General features: G+C 39.4%; 1 protein-coding gene across 9 annotated transcripts in view; it reads right to left on the reverse strand.

Moving 5' to 3' along the window:
• Positions 1-23,008, reverse strand: part of LOC133838634 (maternal protein pumilio) — a 190,668-nt gene that overhangs the window by 27,718 nt on the left and 139,942 nt on the right. For 5 of the 9 annotated variants that reach the window (XM_062269794.1, XM_062269796.1, XM_062269799.1 and 2 more), the window contains one exon: positions 4,821-4,862. The exons of the other annotated variants lie outside the window; for them this stretch is intronic. In XM_062269794.1, the coding sequence (XP_062125778.1) occupies positions 4,821-4,862 (42 nt within the window). The remainder of the gene's footprint in view (positions 1-4,820; positions 4,863-23,008) is intronic. 9 annotated transcript variants of the gene reach the window in all.

Consider the following 23,008-nt stretch of genomic DNA (forward strand, 5'->3'; position numbering starts at 1 on the left):
GGGGCTTTTGCTGACAATTCGGTATATTTTGAACTCTACGGTATATTTTAAATATCAACATATCAAATATATCACATTTTAGTATTTTGCAGTATATTTTCTTACTTGATTGAGATTATTCTAGAAAGCTACTTTTTAGGTACAAAAATGCTCAATTAATCCACTAATTTATTAACCAAATAACGAAAAGAAATGCATTAAAACTAAATTGATCGCCATTAAATGTTCATTGCCTTACTTTTCTATGCAAAACCTATTCCAACTGTATCACGTGTCATTTGTTTTAAGTGCGGTGAAAAATCATCAACTAAAAAAAAACAAATCCTATTCCATTTGACATCATTAACGTTTGTGGCACGCTCACTCATACACTCGCAAACACACACATATAGAGAAGCTGCGCTTTTGTCTTGGGTCTCGAATATCCTTAGCCATGGCTCGCCTAATTTACATGCACGAGCAGCAGGCAATGGCAAAATATTTATGCACAATTAAATCAAGTAAAAGGAACGTATAAATTTCCACAACACACACTGACTGAAAGAGAAAGAGTGGCAATGAGAGAGCAGAAGAGGGATAGATGTAGTCGTGCACACACATTAAACAGCTGCCCAATTGGCTGCGCTGTTGGAAAGAGAACGAACCGAAATGCAAATGACATTTAAACCAAAATACGAAACGAGCCAAACTGCACATGTGATTCTCCTTAGCTTTGTTTTCTCTCTCTCTCTCTCTTTCTTTATTTCTCTTTTCTTCCTCTCTTTAACCATTTTGTTCGTTTTTCACAATAAGCCAACGCAGTTGACCCACATTTTGCCATCCGTCTCTCCCCTTTCCACTCTCTTTTCCCTCCGCTTCTTTCTCAATCTGCCTCGTTTTTTGCACAATTTTTCGAGTTTTCCGCTTTGCTTGATTTGCGGCGAGTTTTGTTCAGACGATTTCAAGCTGTATCCTGGGCTTAATGTGCATTAAGCATGTGCAGCAAGCTGCCGCTGTTTTACTTGCTGTTGTTGTTGTGCTAATTAAATGGCCTAAGTGCCGCGGGTCTTACTTCTGTAAACGCTTCTCTTGTTTCATGCTGGTCAGACGCTGTTTTGCTCTTGGTTATTTACTACTGCTAATTCTTTTGCGTATCTTGGAATTTTCCGACTTGTTTGCAGAATGTTTTGTATAATTTGTAGAATTCCTTTTTAATATTCTTCATCGTAGTTAGTTGCATTGACATTGAAAAATGTTGGTAATTCCTTGTGACATTCTGATTAATTCTATGTTTACTTTAGTTCAACTAAACACAACATTTTTAGGATTTTTAAATTTGTAGATATCGAAAATTATCAAGGTATATTTATTTTCAAATCAATTGCAATTATTCAAATAATTATTAATGGAATACATTTATATACATTTATAACATTTATAGAGACAACTCTCAATGTTTTTTAAAGTCTTTTTCGGTATTAGACTCTCATAATAAAAGCAATATGTTCAGCTAACCGGAAACCCAAAAAAGTATGCTACAGTTTAATAAATAACAGCTGTGCATACAAAATCGTATACTTTGGCTGATTTATTTAACTACACAGTTCGCAATGTTGGTTTGGCATATAAAATGCACTGACAAATTGCGCAAATTAGTCGTAAAAACATGCACACACAAACACACTCAGGGTGATGTGCACATACGCATAATGTGGCAGCACATGAGACAGCAACAAATTACCAAATGCATTTTAATTACGATTTTGGGGAAAAATGCAAAGGCCGATTTGATGCTGTTGTTGGCTGCAGCTGCATTTGCATGCCAATTGCCAGCAAATTAAAATAGTCTAACCTAAAAATGAAATTGCATTTAATGACGCAACACATGCACAAGTACATCTACACACACACATATCTGCAGAGGGATGGAGATCCAACAAAAGCGTCAATAGGTTAACAATTGCTGGCGGATTTATGTCAAAATCCAACATTGCTCTCTCTTTCTCTCTTTTTCTCTTCCTCTCTCTTTTGAACTGCGTTCTCCACTCATCCATTTTACCTCTATTGTTTGCCTTTCAAAAAAAGGCAGCAAAGTGCGTTAAATTCTCGGCGCGTTGGAAAACTAACGAGCAACATTGTTTGATGATGACAATCATTAGATGCGATAATGCAAATGAACGCAGCTCGAAAATTCTCCTACTTCTCTCTCACTTCTCTACTCATACTTACACACAAACACAACTTGCGGACAGTTGTGAAGCAAATGAAATAGAGACAGAGAGGAGATTGCACAAATAGTTCAACCAGACGTGCTGCCGTTATTGTGCTTTGCCAACTCCCACCCACCAAAAAAACTTAGGAAGAAAAATGTGCATGCCAATGATACATGAGCTTCTAGCAGCGCAACAACATGGAGAGCCAGCGGACTGCACAAATATTTTTCAAAGTATTCTTGCAACGGACACCATGTCACAGTGGGATAATATACTCAAAGAATTCCTAATATCTGGTGGAACAAAAAAATCCAATAAATATTAGTTGGATGTATCAAGTTGTCGTGAAAACAAACATGTGTTGAATTAATATGATAATTATAATCGGTTGTGAAATTTGATCGATTATTAATACAATATTTTTATATTTTGCTATATTTTTAAAATTTTGTATTATTGAAGAGAAGCATCGCTCTCTGACAAAATACAACAAGCGAAACATTGAGAAGTTGACAATAAACTTGTTCAAGTATTTTTTGAATATTGAATTTGTTAAAATAGCCCAGTTCTCGAACGTTTTTGCCATACTGTGCTAGTGAGGTCTCAGCTTTATAATGTATGCGTCTGGCTGGCTGGGCGTGTCACAAGTGGGCGTTGACAGCACCAACAGCAGCAACTGCTACTGCTGCAACAACAACAACAACAACAACAACATTGACGACAACACTGATGACGTGTGGTTGTCATTAGAGCTGCTGGCGACTGTTGATGACGTTGTTGTGGCGGCGCCCTTAGAACCCTAAACCATCGAGCTGCTAAACCCAAACTCTAGCTCAGGCCTAGTCCTCCCTTTATTGCCGCTATTTTTGTTGTTGTTTTGCATGGGTTTTCGCCGTTGCTGTTGCTTTTGGCATTGGTGTTGCAATCGTCGTCGTTGTCGTCATCATCATCATCATCATTATCATCATCACTGCTCGGACTCTGCACTGTGTGGCTCGACAAAATGGAGACCGCACACCAACCGAAATGCATACAACATGAACAATGCACAAAACAGCAGAGAGAACGTGGGATGTGGCAACACTGGTCAAGCTGTGTCCGCCCTTTTATTAGGCGTCTGCATCAAAAGGGCTTTAATTGAAGGTTGCAACTTTGAAATTATGCGCCGGCCGGCTGTTGCCTATTGTGGCAATACCCTGCGATTATTTACATATCGCATAGATCCGATACTGCACAGAGTTTGTATTTCTCATTACAAAAAAATGGATTTTGATTAGGATTTTTGATATCCCCTCATATATGTATCTTGCGCTGTGCATTTCACTTTACTTAAAGGGTGTTAATTCTGTTTAATGTTTCGGTTATCTTCTATCCAGTATGCATTGCTTATCCCACTTTCCCTAATGGAATTTTGATGACACTTTTTGCTTGTCTGCCCCCAAAAAGTTGCATGCAAAATTGTTGCCAATTTGTAAATATTTTCTTTATGCATTGCAACAGACTGTCTGTATGCTCCCCAATACAATTTTGCGGCGTGCATTTTCTCATTCTCCTTTTTTTGCACGATCATCTCAATTATCCGGGCAATTAGTATGGCTATGTAAATAGATTGGCTAATTTGATGAGATAAAGTGACCAAGCCTACATATGTACATATGTATGTTCCCCACAAATAGCTGATTTTCAAAGCTATTAAATGTCCAAAGCGTGATTGTTGAAGGATGGTTGAGTTCGGTTTCCACAGTGCCGAAAAAGTGAGTTATCATGCAAGCACTTTTCTAATTACGATTTCGGTTGCAACTCCCCTTCTGCAGCTCTTCTTTTGACTCTGTCGCTGACTCTGACAGGGGGAGAATAGCAGAACAGGACAGGAGAACAGGACTGCAAAACATTAGCCTGGACAGATTTCCCTCAGGATAAAAAGCTGTTGTTGTTGTTGTTGCTTCTGTTATGGATGCAACTTTAAATTGCTTTCACAGTGAGTTTTTCTAGCAGCTCACTCTCTGTGACTTCGTCGTCTTACTTGCTCTCTCTCTCTTTCTCTCTCTCTCTCTGTGTGTCTCTCTGTCTTCCTCTCTATCCCTGGAGGAGCTGACAATGCAGATGAGGCTCGTCTGTTGGTCGTCGTTCCTGTGAGAATCGCATCAGTGCTCTGATTGCGCATTGCTTCAAAATTTCACAGAGACGAGCCCCAAAAATGCCTGAGTGCGTAATGCGTTTACCTCGGCAATGTGCAGCCCTTAGGGGAGCGAGAATATGGGATGATAAAGCAATGCTTCGAGGGGGCGATGGGCATGATTGGGTGGCAAGTCTGACGATATGGTGATAAAGTGCAGACATTTGACAAATTAACTGCTTTGCGCCGGAAATGTTGTTGCATCGTTCGACACAACGCAACACAACACAACACAACTCGGCTCCATCAGAGAGTTGCCCTGAACATAAGCCCGGGCCGCACGCTGATTGATTTATGAAGCCAGACAACGATTTGACCGATGGTCCAAAAGGTGTTTCGACTTGATATATGACTATAACAATACAAAATGTGTACTAAGACTTATACGGCATAGGCAATAAAAATGCATTAAAATCAAAAAAACCAAAAAACGTAAATAAAAAATGTCTTACTTGATTCTGACTCAAAGCAAGCGAAAGCACATCGTCACTTACCTATAAGAAAAAGAAAAAAATAAATGTTAATTAGCAAATTAGTTAAATTAAATGTATCAAATGTTAGATGCTATTTCTGAATATAGTAACAATCAATTGTGTATATCGTTGTCGGAAGTCAGAACTCAATAGTTGCCAAGGAAATAATAGTACACTACAACACATTGAGAGCTCAAACAGCAGGCGCTGCATCGATTAAATGTTCCACAATACAGGACGACAATAAGAAGTTGTAGCACAGCAGCAGGCGCTTTTGTGTGTAACATATTTAGTCGTAAAATGCACCCACACATGTGGAAAGCACATAAAAACTATTGAAATTGCTTTGTAACCAGGAGGGTGTCTGCCACTAGAACAGCACTGAAGACCATAATTTCGAGACTAATACCAAGCCACAAAAGCAGCTCTCTAAAAATCGTCATGGATTGGGGGGAAGAGGTGGCTGTTGTGTTCTGTGGCGACAACAGTGACCTTGGGTTTATGGTGGCTAAAATTACAGTTGAGACAAGAGTTTGACATATGTCACAGGGTAGACCACGATAAGGTATACAAAGTATAGAGAAACCTCTTAGCTTGCCAGACACACACCTGGAAAACGCTTCGAAGAGAGAAGTTTAGCATGGACAGTGTAGAGAAGCAGAGCTAGATCCTGTCGGCTTCTGTCGCGGCACGAACTTACATAAAAATCAACAGTTTATGGGCAACGCATGTCCTTGAGTAGCAAGTGGCAATTGCCACGATGGAAGGGAGACAGGAAGGCTGAAAAGCGACCGCGGCGGCTAACTTCACTCTGTAAAGACGTGGACAAAGTTTTCGTAAGGGATTTTGTGGGTCCTGCAAATGTTTTGCCATCTATTTGCATTTTCTATTTATTTCTTTATCCCTTTGGCTGCCGAATCGGCGGCACTTGAGTTTGCCAGCCATTAGTGGCACGTCCTTGTCCTTGTCGTCGTTTTATGCTGTCGTTTGTCCTATGCTGTCTTCAGTCTTCCACTTTGGCACTCATATTTTATTAAGTAGCAAAGTTGACAGGGGATTTGCCCCCAAAGACATAGATGTAAGCAGAAAGTGGAACTGTCATTTTGTAAAGTAAATATTGGTAATTTTTATTGAGGACTTTGTTTGATTCCCTTTTTTCGTGTTCTTGCTGTTGTTGTAGCTGTTGTTGTAGCTGTTGTTGTTACGGCTCTTTGGGCTTATCCCTCAAAAAAGTTTTCCCAAATTACGAAACATTTAGTTTGAATTTGAACCCAAATCAAGGGATGGCATTAAGTGAAAGTGATTGCAACTAGAAAATTAGAAATACATTTCTTATGCTACCACATTCTTTTCGCCTCATCCTTTCTTTACTCGCTACTTCTCTTCTCTGTCTCTCTTTATCTTTATGATATTCTCTCCGTCTGCCATTTTCCAACATTTTTCCGTAAGCATCGCATCGCATCGATGGGCAAAATTGTGTGTACAAAATGCAATAGACCGTAAGAGACAACATAAGCGATAACAACGATTCTGTATGTTGCCATGTTGCCTGCCTGGAGTTGTGTGTTCGCAACGCGGTTGCCACAGCCAACACGATTTTCTAAGCATCCCCCCGGCAACTAAACCATGTTGTGGCCATGGCAAAAAGAAGGGTCGTTGGTCGTCGGTCGTTTTGAGCAGGTGTCGTTGCATGGCGCACTCGCAAATTGCCAATGGTTAAGTGAATTTGCTTTTTAAAAGCACGAACATATTTTAAGGGTGCGTCGGCGTCGCTTAACTTTAAATACTCTTTTCCTATGTGCAAATTAAGAGGACAGCACTCACTGAAAGTAATTGGAGTTCTCGATAGATCATAATGTCAGGCTTCATAAATCAAAAAGAAACTGATTTTCACAATGGTGAAACGCACACACAATTTTCACATTAATGCATAATATTTTGTATGCTATTAAGCTGAAAGTATTCATAAATGTTTCAAGGGTTTTTTGGCACACATCATTTAACTTGGCCAACATGCTTGGTGTTTGCTGCTTGATGCTTGGTGCTTGGCAACCTGTTCAAACAGCTGCCTTTCAATTTCAATCAGCACACAATTCAACGCTAATAGCTTTTCAGTTCACAAGAGCAAAGGGAGCAAAAGGAGCAAAACTCAAGTGGTCGGGGTACGAACAGTGAGGGAGGATTGCTATTTACTTTTCGCACAAATTGTTATAAAATATTTAAAAATCATGCCTCAAGCTCTGTAATATGTAAAAGAGCCGCCGCAACGAGCCTTAAAAACGACGACTCAGAGAACTCGTGGAATTTTTCTCCAAAAAATGTGAAATAAAATGTAAAGATTTTTCAGGCACGCAGCAGTTGGAATGACTGCTCCCGGTTTTAGATGGGTTCTTAAATATGCACACAGCAAGCACATTTTATGCATATGTGTGTGTATGTCTTCCTCTAGAGAATTGAGGCCCATAGCACACATACATACATACATACATATGTGAGTAAATGTATGAAGTCACGGGCAACATGAATATTTAAAATGCAGTGGAAAGAAATTGCACAAAATATTCATTTCAATTTCATTTGTTGTATTTTGTTTCACTCATTTGCATTTGCATTGTATTTTTTATTGTTAACAATATTGCATTACATAATATATCATATTTGATATGCACAGAGTAAAATACACTTTTAAAGAGAAATTCCTATTTGTTGAAGCATGAAACTTAACATTGATTAATTCTTTAAAATCATCATCATTGATTTAATTTTCGTTCAGTTATGAAAAGTTACAGAACAAAGAACTTTTCTTTAATTGATTTCATTCTCAATAACCTATCAATGTTTTCCAAATATCAAATTTAATCATATTTGACTTTCAGAGGAGAGGCAAATTAAGATTAAAATGTAATAAATTCTAATAAATTCTTGAGTTTATTTATGACAAATGCAAACATTTTTATTGTAATCGCGTCACATTTTGACGCATTGAAGCGAGACAATAAAATGGAATCAAATAAAAGGCAAATACACAATATTTTTTTTGTTTCGAGAGTTCTCTTCTCAGTCACGTCCTAGTCATTTCCTTGCGATTAATAAGCACAAAATTGGTATTAAACTGTAATAAATGGCCTGACAATCTTTTTGGGTTGTATTTATTTTATTTTGGAAAACGTTTCCAAGACGAAACAAAATGGCGACGAGCCAAAGGAGCGGAAGACAAACAGTCGCCGGCATTGCAGCCATTTTGACAAGTGGAAAATCAGCTTCCGGCGTTTCTCATTTTTTTTTCTGTTGTTGGTGTGCTGTATGCTTTTCTTCTGCTGTTGCTGTTGCTGCTGCCGCTGCCAACCTTACAGCATAAACCTGAGAAATGTCTGCAGTTGAAACGAATTTAATTTTCTACTTTTTAGCCCGGCTGCTGCCAGACAAACAGCAGCAAGCAGCAAGCAGCAAGCAACAAGCCGCAAAAGCCGAATACGAAGCCAACAACAACAACGCCACCAACGCGAAGCGATGTTGAGGCGACGCCTGCGGCTGACACAAGGCAGCCGCTGCTGCTTCCATTTTAATTTTTGTTTCGCTGTTATCCAGCGGCTTTTTCTTTACTTTTTCCCCATCCCTCTGTGCTTGGCAAATAGTAAAAACTTTTTGATAATCACATTTGGCGGCGGCAGCAACGGTGACGTGTGGTTGCTTTGGCAGCTGAGTCAAAATATCAAAATAATCTAGTCCTCTTAAAAATCAGTCTAAGACGATCTTTGATATCTTTTAAAATATATTTGAATATATATTTTCAATAAATAATAAACGGTATTCAAATTGTCTGTAACTTGCATTAAATTCGCTTTCTTCATATTTTTTCAATTTCCTTCGGAAAAACTTTTCTTGAACCGCCATTCAAAAGTGATGCGCACATCAACTTCTGGCTATGACTGTAGACTAATTTTGTGGCTGTTCCCAAAAGTATGCAAATGCTTGAAGCGCCTTTTGATGTATTTTTTAGCATAAGATCTGAACGAAAACGAGCTGAGGTCGGCGTCGGAGTGCGGGGAAATTGTAATTATGTCTGACTGGGCACACAATCAATCGAGCTGCCATTTTGTAATATCCGGCTTAAAATGTAATATGCGAAAAGTTGATTGAAATGCGAAGAATGAAGATGAAAAGCGACCTCCCGCCCCTGTCCCTGTCCCGCATGTGCATAGTTTAATTGCCTGTGTGCTAAGAGATATATGCTGTGGCTTTTATTCATAGCTTTAAGCCATACTCTACATATGAATACTTATGTATAATTGCCTTGCTATAGCAGAAAACATTCCGCCTGGTTGACAAAAGCTCGGGACAAACTGTAATGGCGGGGGGCCCAGAATATCGTAGTATATTAATGGTAGGACTGTCAGTGACAGCAAAAGAAAAAGTGAGTGATAAGACAAGAATAGATATTTTAGAGTAAAATGGGTCTAAGACTTGGCTACCTGATGCAGACAACACTCGAGTGAGATAATGTGAATGTTTTGAGCTGAAGGACAATTAAACTTTTAAGCAGACAACGACCCGGGACACAGAACACATCAGGCAGCTGGAGAGACAAATGATGAAACCCCCATGTAAATGAATATAAATAAATGAGAGAATTCAACATGGTATCCAGTTGCCAGTTGCCAGTTGCTGACACATGCCACAAATGGAGCACACACACACAGACAATAACACGACTCCTCCAGACGCAGCATACAATGGCGACAACAATAGTTTTGCTAAGAAAGAGAAACAATATAGGCATAGACTGAGATGGAGAGAGCGATGGAAAGACTATTGCCATTGTTGGGTAGCAAACAGAGCAGCCGCAACAGTTCACATGGCTCATTTTCAACGGTCAAAAGGAAGCACAGGATATTCAGCCAGGATATATAGAAGCACTTTTTTATGCTCTCTTATGGGGCAAACTGCGTTAGTCGCTTTCTATGCACACATAAATCTTGCATATACATACATAGACATCCACACATAACTTGTATGAATGAAATATGGCAAATGTCATTTAACATGACAACTTGATGATAATAATAACAATAACAACAATGGCACACCAAAATGTTGCCGAGCTGCCTCACAAGGCAAGTTCTTTGTTCAGTGGACAATTCGAGAGGCCAATGCGAGAGGGAGAGAGAGGGAGAGAGAGAAAGAGAGAGAGAGAGAGAGAGAGAGAGAGAGAGAGTGAGACAGCATATGACAAGGAGTAAACAGAAAAGGTGAAACAACAATAAAGCATGGCAAAAGAATAGAAAAGAAATGACAACGACTGAGCATAAGAAATGGTCAAAGATTGAAAGCCCTGCAAGGAAAAGCTTAAGCTCAGAGAGAGAAAGAGGCGATGCAGCAGCGATTAGATCGAAGCAAACATTATGCAGAGTTACGAATACAATATTACAAAAGAGTCTACACAACAAAAATAACACGCTGAAAATATCTTTAAATTGATTATTTGATTATTGAATAACTATTCTATATAAAGTTTTCTTGTTCGCTTGAAACAATTGTATAAATTATAAAAGACTCTTCAAATTGATATCAGCATTAAAATTAAACACTTTTCATGCTCGCTTTTCAGCCTGGTCTTCAATGATCACCATCATCTTTTGGACCTGTTTTCAATTAAGATTCTGATATCGGCAGGGGAGCACTTCATTCTCCTAGTTAACAGTTTATCTCTTTGCAGTTATAGCAAAAGCCACAAAAGCACATTTGGTGTAAACCGAGTCGACCGCAAAGTAATTGAAATGCGTGCAGGCGATGGATGTTTATAGTGAGAGAGCAGAGAAAGGAAGTGCACACACATGCACTCACTCTCATACAGCAGCAGTATGGCTGCGTTGGCCGCACTCACACACACACACACACACACACACACACAAAGCCAAACACATAAATGTCAGTTGCAGGACACGCCAAGCCAAATACTGAATGGACACGACGGAAATGTGGTTAAATAGTCTACGTATTCTGTTCAGAGTCAGAGAAAGGAGAAGAACACAAATAGAGAGACAGAGCTCAATAGTGATAGTTTCTTGGAGCATTATTAAGTTCTAACTATCTGCTATTCTCGATATGAAATAGTTTTCTGCCCCTTTCCAGTGTGGATTTCTAGAAGCTATTTGGAAAAGTATTTAGAGAAACAAAAGCTCAACGAATTCAAACGAAACCAAAATTATTCTCCATAAGCATAAGCATTTAAAACTTGATTTTAAATTGTTTAAACCGTGTTCAGGCGAAGAGGGGAAAGCAGTAGCAAAAGTCGCAAGGGTCCTGAAATAGAGACTCTACAAACAGCAACAACAATTCAACATCCGCTGGCAAAACCGCAATGAAATTTCCGGAAGTTGTGCATAAAATGGGCTATGCATACGGAAATCATCAACTCAATGGGTGAACAATCATAGAAGGAGATGGGGAATAGTGAGAGGGAACTCTGCTGTGCACAATAGGGTAGCTGTTAGGTGGGAGGTGGCTCCGTGGAGCCAAGTGGGAAATGCTGACCAGAAGCAACAATGGAATGACGCCAAACGAAATGGCCAAAAACAATGCGAACGGCTGCCAACTTCCGGCTACCGACTGCAGAGAATGCACAACCAAATGATGATCATTGAGAGAGGGAGACAGAGAGTGTGGGAGAGAGCGAGCCAGGGGCAGAGAAGAGGCATGAGATGATGATGATGATTATGACCTTCAGTGAATGTTGGGAGGATTTGCTGCTCAGTTGACCAGAAAGAAGCTGCGTTTTGCGAGTCCTGGTCAGGGTCGCTTTCATCTGGATGTGACGGCAGGCCAGCGTGGGCGACGTCCCATTTTGTTTTATTGTTTCAGATTGCAAAGCGAAAAAAAGAACGATGGTTTTTTAGTTAAAATGCATCGACTTTGCGGTACCCTGCAGCTAGGGAAATCCCATTGTGAAGACAGAAGCTTCTTTATAATCATGTTCAGTAAATTACTTATGAACTGAAAGCAATGAGAAGACATTGCGGGACTTTTACGTAAAACAGAAAGAACCCAATGGTATGGTATTATTTCAGTTAGTGATAAAGGGTATTCGAAACTAAGTCGCATGGCTGAACTTTGTTCATGACTCATTTGATTTCAATGGCCAAAACTGTTCATTTGGCACTAAAAGTATTCAAAGATCGAACAATAAGTCAAGCATTGCGTTCGACTGCCAAAAGATTTGAGAACAAAATGGAAAAAAGAGGATGGATTTAAAAAATTTAAAACCGTTTTATACGGTAACTATTATTTCGAGTCAAAACTCATATGGGAATCAACAGCGAAATAGTGCACTGTGGCTCTCACTGCACTGCGCTAATCATGAGGATAATATGTGTAAATGTGCAGGTTGCCGATGGGGTAATTTTCAAGCTGTCAGCCACTAAAAAGCAAATCCCAAGCCCGAGTCCCGAGTCCAATGATGAGCTTTCAGTTTTAAGCGGTTTAGCGGTCGGTTGAGTTGCACTCTGCAAATGTGTAATGCGCTTTGCCGACAGAGTGGGGAGAAGCGGAAGTTCTGGCCAACTGGGCAGCTAACCGAGTGATCCTAGTTCAGATTTTGCTATTGAAACTGCACACAGCCAACACACCCAACAGCAGAGGCGGAAGGAGAGTGGAGGGCAGACAGTTGCTAGGGATTAGGCTTGCAGCATTGTCAGACGGAAGGCAGAAGTTATAGACTGACAAACCAGATGCAGGCAGCGCAATGCGACATGCTACATATATAATAAATGTTTAATAACTCAGGCAGAAAATTAATTTTTATGTTCAAGATTTTGGAAGACAAAAGACTAAAGCAAATCCCACAAAACATATTTTACATAATTCTTAAAAAGTTTTAACTTGATAAACAATTTCATTTGAAGCAGATGCTTGACAGCAGCACCATCAACATCCACATCCACCTCCACAACACAATAACAACAACATTCAACAAGAATGAGAAGAACAACAAAGTGTAATAAAGGGAATTTCCCTTTCATGTTTCCCAGCTGGGTGGCTGCTCGTTTTTCTTGTATTGCGCCTTCGACTAAAAGTTTGCTGCCTTTAACACACGCACATCCCACACACACACACACACGTACCCACTCATACACACCCACGCCTATAGCTCAACAAAGCTTTGCAAAGGTGCGTTGTCATATAACCAGAAGCCAACGCAAAGCGCGGCAAAATATGCAATGATTTTTTTCTACTTTCACATACTCTTTAATTCGCAAAGGTTCATTAGCTATTTTCTGATTATTGAGTGGCTTATAACTCTATTCGATTTTAAATTCATTTGTTCATCATTAAATATATCTAGTAATTTAAAGAATTTAATTAGGTTTAATTTCCAACATTTAACGTATGAAATAGTGTATTGAAATTGTCGTCGGAGTTGTTATGAATGACTTCATATGCCCTCATAATTTTTTTTATTGTTTTGCTGTCATGGAAGTTTGACTACATTTTCCTGGCAATGTTTAGAGGCGTTTAGGCACGCGTTATAAAGTCGTTGTTCTTCTTGTTGTTGTAGCTTTTGTTTAAATTTCGATCAAAAACAATTTTCAAAGCTGCTTACGAACAGAAGCAGCAACTCAAGGGAAAGCAACAGACGGAGAGACTGAGCTGAAATGGGAAAAGGCAGAGGCGGAGGCGGACGCGGAGCTGTAGCATGTTGCATGCCTAAGGGAGCAAGTTCTAAGCGTACTTTACATAGTTGCCAAGCCAGACTGCAACAAGTTAGCTATAAGTACATATAAACACACACTATATACATATATGTGTGTGTATGAATGTTGGTGGACTTTTCCACGCTTACACATTGAGAAAAAGAAAATTCGCAGAGAACAAAATTGCCGTTGGGTAAGAGTCAACAACAACAACAACAACGAGAACAAAACGGCCACAAAAACACGCCCCTTGCAATTCACTTTCCTTCATTAAAGAGAAGAAGAGGAAATGGGAGAGGAAGAAGGAGAGTGGAAAGAGTCTCTACGAAGCTTTGGAGTCTTATGCTTTACTACAATTTTGCCTCTGGGCGGGCACACACATACAAACACACACACAGTGCTCTGGTCGAGCGAGAGAAATGGTGCAACATGGTGCTGCATGCAACCTTTTTATTTTGCCATAATTAGAAATATGAAGCGAGGTCACTGGGAGGCAGCATAAAGTATACGACTAGAAGCACACACACAACCTTTAATAATGATTTGTTTTCAAGGTTCAATTGCCTGGGCTCGCCTCTGTGCAGGAGTTACTTTCGAGTCGGAGCTGGAGCTGAAGCATGAAGTGCAGTGTAAATGTCTTGACTTTTTGTGTTTGGTAAGCCCTTAAGCGTCATTTGTGTGTATGTTGCACGTAGGCAGATGCATGAGAACAAAATCAAGCGACAGAGAAAAGTTGAAAAACTGAAGAGAGTCTATGAAAATTGGCAGCTGAATGGCAAGTTGCAGTTTTGTGTTACAACGATTTGCAACTCGTAAATATGTAGAAAATTTTATATTCTTATTAATTAGTTTTGCCACAAATTGAACAGCTGAATCGATGAAATACTCAACTAATTAAACACGGCATAAAAAAATCAATCGATTTAATGTATTAATTAAGTGACATCAAGAAATGTAATATTTTTTTAATCCTTTTAAAGCTTTAGACATTGCTTCATTTGCCATTTTAAAGTCTTTACCTCTTGTTCTACTCCCAATACAAACACATAATAACACGCAAAAATAAATTAGCTATAAAATCCAAGCAGTTAAAAGCCTACCTCGTGGCTCATTTTCTCCCTCCTCCTTTCTCCTTGTCTCTTCGTTCACCCGCAGAAAACTTTTACTAATTGCGTAATAATCTCATTACATTTAAAAATACATTTACAACAGCATTTATACCTGGCCCCAAGGCCACAGAAAGTTGTAGCTCAAGCAGCGCAGGCCAATTGAAAGACAACCAAAGGAGACACTCCCGCAGTCAGTCAGTCTGTCAGTTGGGGGGGAAGTGAAAGGGAACACAGCATGAAGAATGCCGCCGGAAGCGTTGATAAATGATAGCTCCCTTCCCCTTCAAGTTGAGTGTGGAAATAAATCTAAACATTGTGAGGGAAGCTGAAGACAACGACAAACGGCACTAAAAACTGTCAAAATTGCGTCAGCTTATGAATATGAAATGCTTCAAAGCCGGCGAGCTTCCAGCGCCTGCCAAATTAAAGGCATAACAAAAGTTATACAAAACCGAATCGTAGCCCCAGCCAGAGTCATAAGTCTGTGGAGCTAGCTCCTGGTAACGAAACGCGTGTCTCGTAAGATCCTTTTGGCTTGGTATAATGAGTAAAATGTCACAAGTTGACGCAAGTAAATATTTAAATGTCAGATTTCTATATGACAGAAACTCAACGCTAGCCTCCACCCATTCCTTCTGCTTCTGACTTACCCGCAGAACATACACCAGGATAACAAAAACAACAACAACAACAGCATCAGCATCTACAAAATATGTCTCATAATTTGGCCGAAAAATTCATTCTAAACTGACGACATTCCGACTGACTGTCCCCCTTCCCCTCTTTTTCCTCTCTTCTCTGCTCTCTGTTCTTTTCCTCGATTTCTCAGGTTGCCCCAAGATATGCGGGCCACAACTTGAAAGAACACATTTTCGAGAACTGACTTTATATGTGGAATGGCTGGCAAGCGGTACATGAATTTACTCACTTTACGCTTCCTCAGTCACTCTCTCTCTCTCTCGCTCTCGCGCTGTCTCTCTCTCTCTGTCTGTCTCTATCTCTTCCTTCTCTCGCTCACTCTCTATCTTGCCGTGTATGTAAAATATGCTCGACCGCCATTTGACATTTACAAATGACAAACATTTGACAAACAAAAATGTCCTTTTGTCTGCGTCTGTTGAGTGTGACGGGAGCATTGTCAAAACGTTTAATGTGAGGATGGAAGGTGGGAGGTCAGCATCAGCAAGGCACCGAGGCAGCATGGTGTTTTTGTTGCAACCTCTGGAGTTGGGTAAACCCGCAGGAAGTATATGTATTATTACCTCCAGGGTTCGCTCTCAGTCGCAAACAACAAACAAGATGCAAAAGAACTGTAAACTCAAACTTATAATGCTCAATAATTAAATGGCAGCTGAGAATGGCAGAAAGAGAGAAAAATGGCGGGTCGAATAAAGCTTGGGCAATTAAATGCATTTAATGAATAAGGAATTCACATCAAAGTAGTGATGTACAATTGCGGGAAATTTGATTGAATTAAATTGTGCAGACTGTTAGATATTCATGTATACTGACAAAGCCAAGTAAAAAGTTCCCGCCAAGAGTGCTCGACTGTGATATACCGCTACCCATTTTCAATGATAACAATGCGTAAGCGGTATTATTGCTATAAAATTATGCTTTGTCATTTTTATAGATAGAAAATGTTTCAGGTGTTTAGTACCATTACTGTTGATACAAACTTACAATAGCATTCAACTCCTTGGGTAGTGGGTATAACAAATTGCAGAAGTGAGAAGAAGACTATCGATATATGTAGCAGTTAGCTTGGTTCAGGGCAATCTTAATGTGTTTTACGATACATCTAGCTCAATTACTAGAAAGCGACTAGGAAACCACAAACTCGACAACAACCGCAGCTTATGCGAGGCAGTAAACATTCATTTGCCATAGGCATAGGCATAGACATAGGTTGGGCCTCGTGGCGATAGCATCAACAACATTGCGGACTAGTTGTAATACACCTGGCTAGGGCAAACAAGAAACGAGTCATTACTTTTAATAAACTTCAGAGCGACTAGTCGAGTCCTGTGTTGTCCTTTACGCGTATCCTGGGTGTGTTGTTCGGCACACAAAGTCCGAAAAAGTTGTGGCACTCAACTGTCTGTCTGGCGCCCATTTTCTCTTTTCCGCCGTGTGTAAATATTTGGCTTTAATAGAATTAAATGATGAAGAAGAGGGTCCAATTTGCCACCCAGTCGCGGCCTACTGCGTTGTCCTACCTACGGCTAAAACACTTAAATTAATAAAGTAAATAATAAGAATTACGTGAGGGACTCTGCAGACCGAGGAGACCGAGGGAGGCAGGTCGACAGGTCTTTGGCCACTGAAACGTTGAAAGTGAATTAAACCACATTTACATGGGGCTTAAAAAATCGCGCACAAAAAAAAATTGCTGTACATTTTCTATGAACGTTGTTACTTTAAAATTTTTTTCCATTTTGTCTTCTATTTATTTTGTTTAGCATCACTGTTTTTTCGCTACATTTTGTTGATTAATTTATGTGCCTGGTCTCAGGGTCCGAGGACTAAGGGCTAAAAAAAGAGAGTGCAAAATGCTACGATATTTTGTGGTACTCGACTCGTAATCACATGGCCGCAGTTAGCGCCTAATCCAGCTCAATATGGCTCAGCTGCCAGGGTAACTGGCAAAGCGACAGGACGACAGGCAGAGCCAATGCTCCATATTGGGAACGACAGGACAACGGCGATTGCTTGAACTGCTGAGCGCATTTGGTGGCTTAGAGAGGAGGCGTTTCAGCTAAATCTTTTGATTGAATTGGAAAATGAAAATAATTATGCGGCTGATGTCAAGTGGCTGGCATTTTACTTAAGTGCGGGCGCATTTCTGGATTAGTTGATAACGTCCCTAATGTGCTTTTTCCTTTCGCTCTTAAAGCACGACTATGCCAAAAAAGTGTTCGACTCAGCAATGATGGATTTCAACTTACCTAAAACGAAAAGAAAGCACAAAAAATGTAAATGTAATTTACATTCATTTTGACAAAACAAAACATGAATTTGCAAATTGAGACAAGGTCTGACAGCATAAGTGTAAGATAGAGGCAAACAGAGTAAGGACCACAGATAGAAGATAGTAAACAAGAGGGAGAGAGACAGGACATTGTCATCCTGTCAACGTCTTTGAAACAAATTGCCTTTTCTTTTGCCTAATTTAAAGGCCTACTTAAAAATCCATTAAAAATTTGCATGTATCCATTAAAGAGGGCAGCAAATGAGTAAACAATAAGGAGCGTATAGAACCGCCCTCTGAATATTCTAATTGACTTAACAAGATGAATCTAGAATCATTATTTGTTATAACAAATTGAAAATATAATTGACGCTTTAGCTTATGTTTTATACAACTTTGTTATTTTCTTGGTTTTTTACATTTTAAGTGTATGCACTTATTCGGTTTGCTGTCAGCCTGTGTTTTGTCGTGTAACTGACAAGAAGCTGTCATTAATTTGCATCAAATCAATTTCTCTTCGACAGCTGCCTCTGCCTGACATCTTCCCTTTTTGCCAAATGCCTAAAAAAGGCGGCTGTGTCACAGGCAACACATAAAAATGCAAATTTTTGCCTTTAGCTTTAAAAAGGACATCTAGAATGCGATGTGAGGCGTGGCGAGACGAGACGAGTCGAAGAAGGCGGCGGCAACTGACACGAGACGTCCGCATATGTGACATGGCAACAAAAATTGCAAAAATATTATTACAAGTAATAGGCACAAGGGGCAACAACATTTTGTGGCAGCAACAGGGCAAAGGGTGTTGAAATTGATGCCAGCCACTGGCAGCTGGAAACTGGCAGCTGGCTGAACGATGATGATGCGGATGATGAGGATGATGCTGTGTGCTATATCAATAGGCATATCAATACTGTCGCCAGTCAGTGTAGGCGGAGTAGGCGGAGACAGACAGTCACAGTTACTCCAAGCAGTATCCAAGCATCCATCGCCCTATGCACGCTGCGGTTAGACGTGCTCGAAATACATTAAAAGTTGTACACAGAGCAGAGATGAGCATGCAAGAGAAATGAGAGGGAAAAGGAGAGGATGGTGGATGGAAGAAGAGTCTCTGGGTATTTTCTATACAAACAAATTGCCGCGTACGCGACTTGAAAGCTAAAATTGATTGATGTTACTTTTGCGCTTTTTCGTTGCCTGCTTTTAGGCTGTTTTGAAGTTTATGCATGACATGTCGGCCCAAAACTTGCTTCTAATGCGATTTTGAGTGCTCATTGTTGGATCTGCTGAGCTAAAGATCCGAGAGGAGCAGAGAGGAGGGGTGGACAATTCAGCAACATTCCTATAATAGAAAATATCGTATCGTGAAAGGCCAGACCCAAACTCAGTGTCTGGTTCAACACCTTGAGAAATTTGTATTTAATTGAGTGTACATTAAGTTGAGGGTGTTTATAGATATAGGAACAGATACAGGTGCATCTCTTGTTGTCTTCTCTTGTGGATCATCGACGTCTGCCGCTTGGGTTAATTGAATAACTGTCAGCACTTTAATTAGAGCGTAAATAATGAATTGCAATTGCATTTCGCAATGCCATAATTGCTCTTGCAGTTGCAATTGCGAAAAGCAGCTGCGTTTGCTCGTTCAATTTTTGTTGGCAACGCATTTATCTCGACCTTATTTACAACACTTGAGCAGACTCATCATCAAGGGGATGCCAGACACATTTCTATATGTATATATTTTATGATATTTATTGAAATCTTTTGGTCAGTTTGCAGTTTGCAGTTGCAACATCTGCTCTATGTGTCTATCGCATATTGTCACTATTTCTGTCCAATTAAACCGCATTGAATTGTCTCTAACCTTTTGTGTAATATGTTTTTCCTTTTTTTTCTATGTTGTTTAGGTACCAGAGGAATCCAATTAAAAGCCAAAAAAAAAAATGAACACCATACACTCGCAACGTTTGCAAAATAAACTTTTTGCTTAATTCAATTTACATGGCTAAATAAATTTCAACAACTGTTTCAAATTTAGCCTGACAATGCACAACAACAACAATAACAGACAGAAAAATAGATAGACAACAGAAATGCATTTGTGTTGTACTTGCAGCGATTTTCGAATTTTTAATGACAGTTCCTAATTGCTGAATAACTCTCTGCTAAATCCCCTTAAAACTTGTTATCTCTTTACAAGTGACAAAATTCATTTCCAAATGAACTTTCTAGAATTGGTGAGTTTCTAAATGGTACGTCGTGTTAAATTAAAGCTAAAATAGTTAAAATAGTGCATAAATGAATCGAAAACTAAATAGTTAAGGCATGTTGTCAGTTGTAGCATGATAAAAAATAATCTTAAAAAGTGTAAATGCAAAAAAGCTCAATGAAGTCACAAATCTCTCATTCTTAACGTCGTCATTCAGAAAAACACATGTAAAAGATATATATTTATGTTTATTTCTAAGTATATATGTAGGTAATATTCGCTCGGCAATCATGCAAAAAGTGGGCGTGTCGCAGCACCCATGAAAACACTTCAAAAATAACAAAAACATGTAAAAAATTGCGCGCCCGCAAAGTATGCAACATTTATTTTTAATGCCGCAAAGAGAAAAAAACGAAAGAGCGTTTTATGCATATTCGGGACATATAAATTTTTACGCGTTTAGAATATCAATTTGGTAGATGCGATTTGGTCATAAATGCCGCAAAAAACAAGGCGAAAAAAAAACGAAAGCAAGAAGAGCAACATCCGAAATAAATTCATGGCATATTTTCGTTGCTGCTGCTTCTTCATCTAATGGATGTGTGTGTGTGAGGGAAATGTAAGGATGCAATGTAGAATGAAAGAGGACAGGGAGAGTAATGTTAACTGTACATAGCATTTAAAATTTCACTGCGTTGTTTGTTTATTTTGTTATTGTTGTGTTTGTCGCGTTTGTGACATGTTTTCATGCGGTTTTTGCAAGTTTTTTTTCCCACCGAGTAGGTTTTATACCCGCTACCCATAGGGTAGAAGGGTATTATAACTTTGTGCCGGCAGGAAATGTATGTAACAGGTAGAACGAGGCATCTCCGACCCTATAAAGTATATATATTCTTGATCAGCGTCAACAGCCGAGACGATCTAGCCATGTCCGTCTGTCTGTCTGTCCGTCTGTCCGTCTGTGTGTCTGTCCGTCCGTCCGTATGAACACCTAGATCTCAGAGACTATAAGAGATAGAGCTATAATTTTTTCGACAGCATTTGTTATGTTTGCACGCAGATCACGTTTGTTTCAAATTTTGCCACGCCCACTTCCGCCCCGCAAATGAAAAAATCGAATAACAAGCGTAATTGTAAAGCTAGAGTTGCGTATTTTGGTATATACAATAATTACTATAGTAGTTATGATTCCTGAAAATTTAGTTGCGATCAAATAAAAATTGTGGAAGTTATTAAAGAAATACTTTTGTATGGGCAAAACGCCTTCTTACTAGGCGTCTTAGTTGCTTTGGCTAACAATCTGGTATATTGTGCCGTCTATGGTATATTTTGAATGCGGTACTATATCGATATACCAAATATACCATTTGGTATATTTTAGTATTTTGCAGTATAATATTTTGAGAAAAATACCGCAAAATATATTTCTTTTATTAAAATGGGCAGCGGGTATCTCACAGTCGAGTACACTCGACTGTAGCTTTTTTACTTGTTTTTGTTGCTTTAGACATTTGTTATATATAGTTGTTGTTGCTGTAAGTGGACATGTTGCGGTTTTTCGTTTGTAAAATTAAATTATGCGGTTTTTGCACGTACACAACACAAGGGCAATGCATTTAAATTACACAAATGGTAAACTAATGAAAAGCATTTTCCTGAAATGGAAATGCAATTGCCATGGGAATTTGAATTGCAGTTGCAACAATCGCTATTTACAATTTTGACCACCATGCTGTTTGCAATTGGCTGTATCCGTCATGACAAACACATTTGTTGTTTCTCGTTATGCACAGTTTTCTGTCTAATTAAAATAAAGAAATTCAGCAAGTATTTTTTTTTTTTTTTTTTGGTTTGTTGTAGCATTCACTTTGATAAGTCTCATTCGTTGGCGTTGGCCGCGTCTGCTTCTGGCCTTTTGTTTGTGGCGCCTCTTTATGGTCGAGGCGCCCAGTTAAAAGCCAGCGAGCTAAAGAACTAAAGTCCCTGGACGACACTCTGCTCTGCCTTTCTCTTCCTTTCTTACTCTCATCGCCACTCGGTCTCTTTGTGCTAGGCGTTACGTTGGCGGCGGGGCGCAAAAGTTTTTTTGCATGGCACTTAAAAAATTTACAAAGTGCTTTGAGCAGACTGCCCCACGGCAGCCTTCCTCAAGCGCATTTCCTGCACCTCACCTCTCCCTTACCCTATCGCTCTCTATCCCTTTTCCACTCTTACTCTCTCTAGAGCTGGTCTGGCAATGAAGTGCAAATTGCAGCGCAAAGTGTTGGCCCGACCCCTCGCCCTTGGCCGTATCCTGTGCTCACCCCTTGGCATGCTCCGCACGCTTTAGGAGCCGCAACAGCAGCTTCCGTTTCTCGACTTTTGCTTATTTGTCACACGAGTAAAAAAATCTGCAGTTACTATAACTAGAAGGCGGCCACCATCGCATCGTCTCCTCTCCCATCTTTTACTTCATGGCTGCCTGCTTTTTTTTTGTGTTTGAAAAAGTTTTTCACATGCACGCCCCGCCACTTGACAAAGTTTTGCCGCCTTCTCTCGTACTTTTAATTGTTTCGAGTTTTTTCAGCGCTCTTTTCGCGCAATTTTTGTAGTGCAATTTGTTTCCGACAACGCCTTGAAGTATGCAACGTTTTTTCAGCATACACTTTCATTTATTTCTCCTTCTCTCTCCCGCACGTATTTCTAATCATAAATCTTTCAATTATCCGCAATAATAATGTATCACGAAATTGTAATATATAAGCAAACCAATCCATATTCAGATTTACACAATTATATTGCGTTTATTTTTAATTGGTACTATAACTGAAACTGTATCTTAAATCCAGAGTGCACAATGGGAATCCCAAAGCAAACTTGCCAAAAAATTGCAAAATATTTCAGAGTCGGTTGGTTTTTATTGAGTTTATTTGTTTGTTTGCTCGTATTGAATCGTATTCAGTGGAATGAAAGAATAATTGGTTTGGGTTTGGGTTGGATTGGTTTGATTGGATAAATCCACTTCACATCATTTATTTTGCAAATAATCGAAATATGTGTTGTGCGTGTGTGTGCTCGTATTTTGGCTCGGCATTTTTATCTGGTCAATGTTTTTGACCATTATTGTTGTTGTCACTGCGGTTGTGTTAAATAATTTTTAAATATGCCAAAATTCTGCTGCATAAATACGATATGTGGAATATCGCAAGAGC

Source organism: Drosophila sulfurigaster, chromosome 2R (assembly GCF_023558435.1).
Source record: "Drosophila sulfurigaster albostrigata strain 15112-1811.04 chromosome 2R, ASM2355843v2, whole genome shotgun sequence".
NCBI lineage: Eukaryota > Metazoa > Arthropoda > Insecta > Diptera > Drosophilidae > Drosophila > Drosophila sulfurigaster.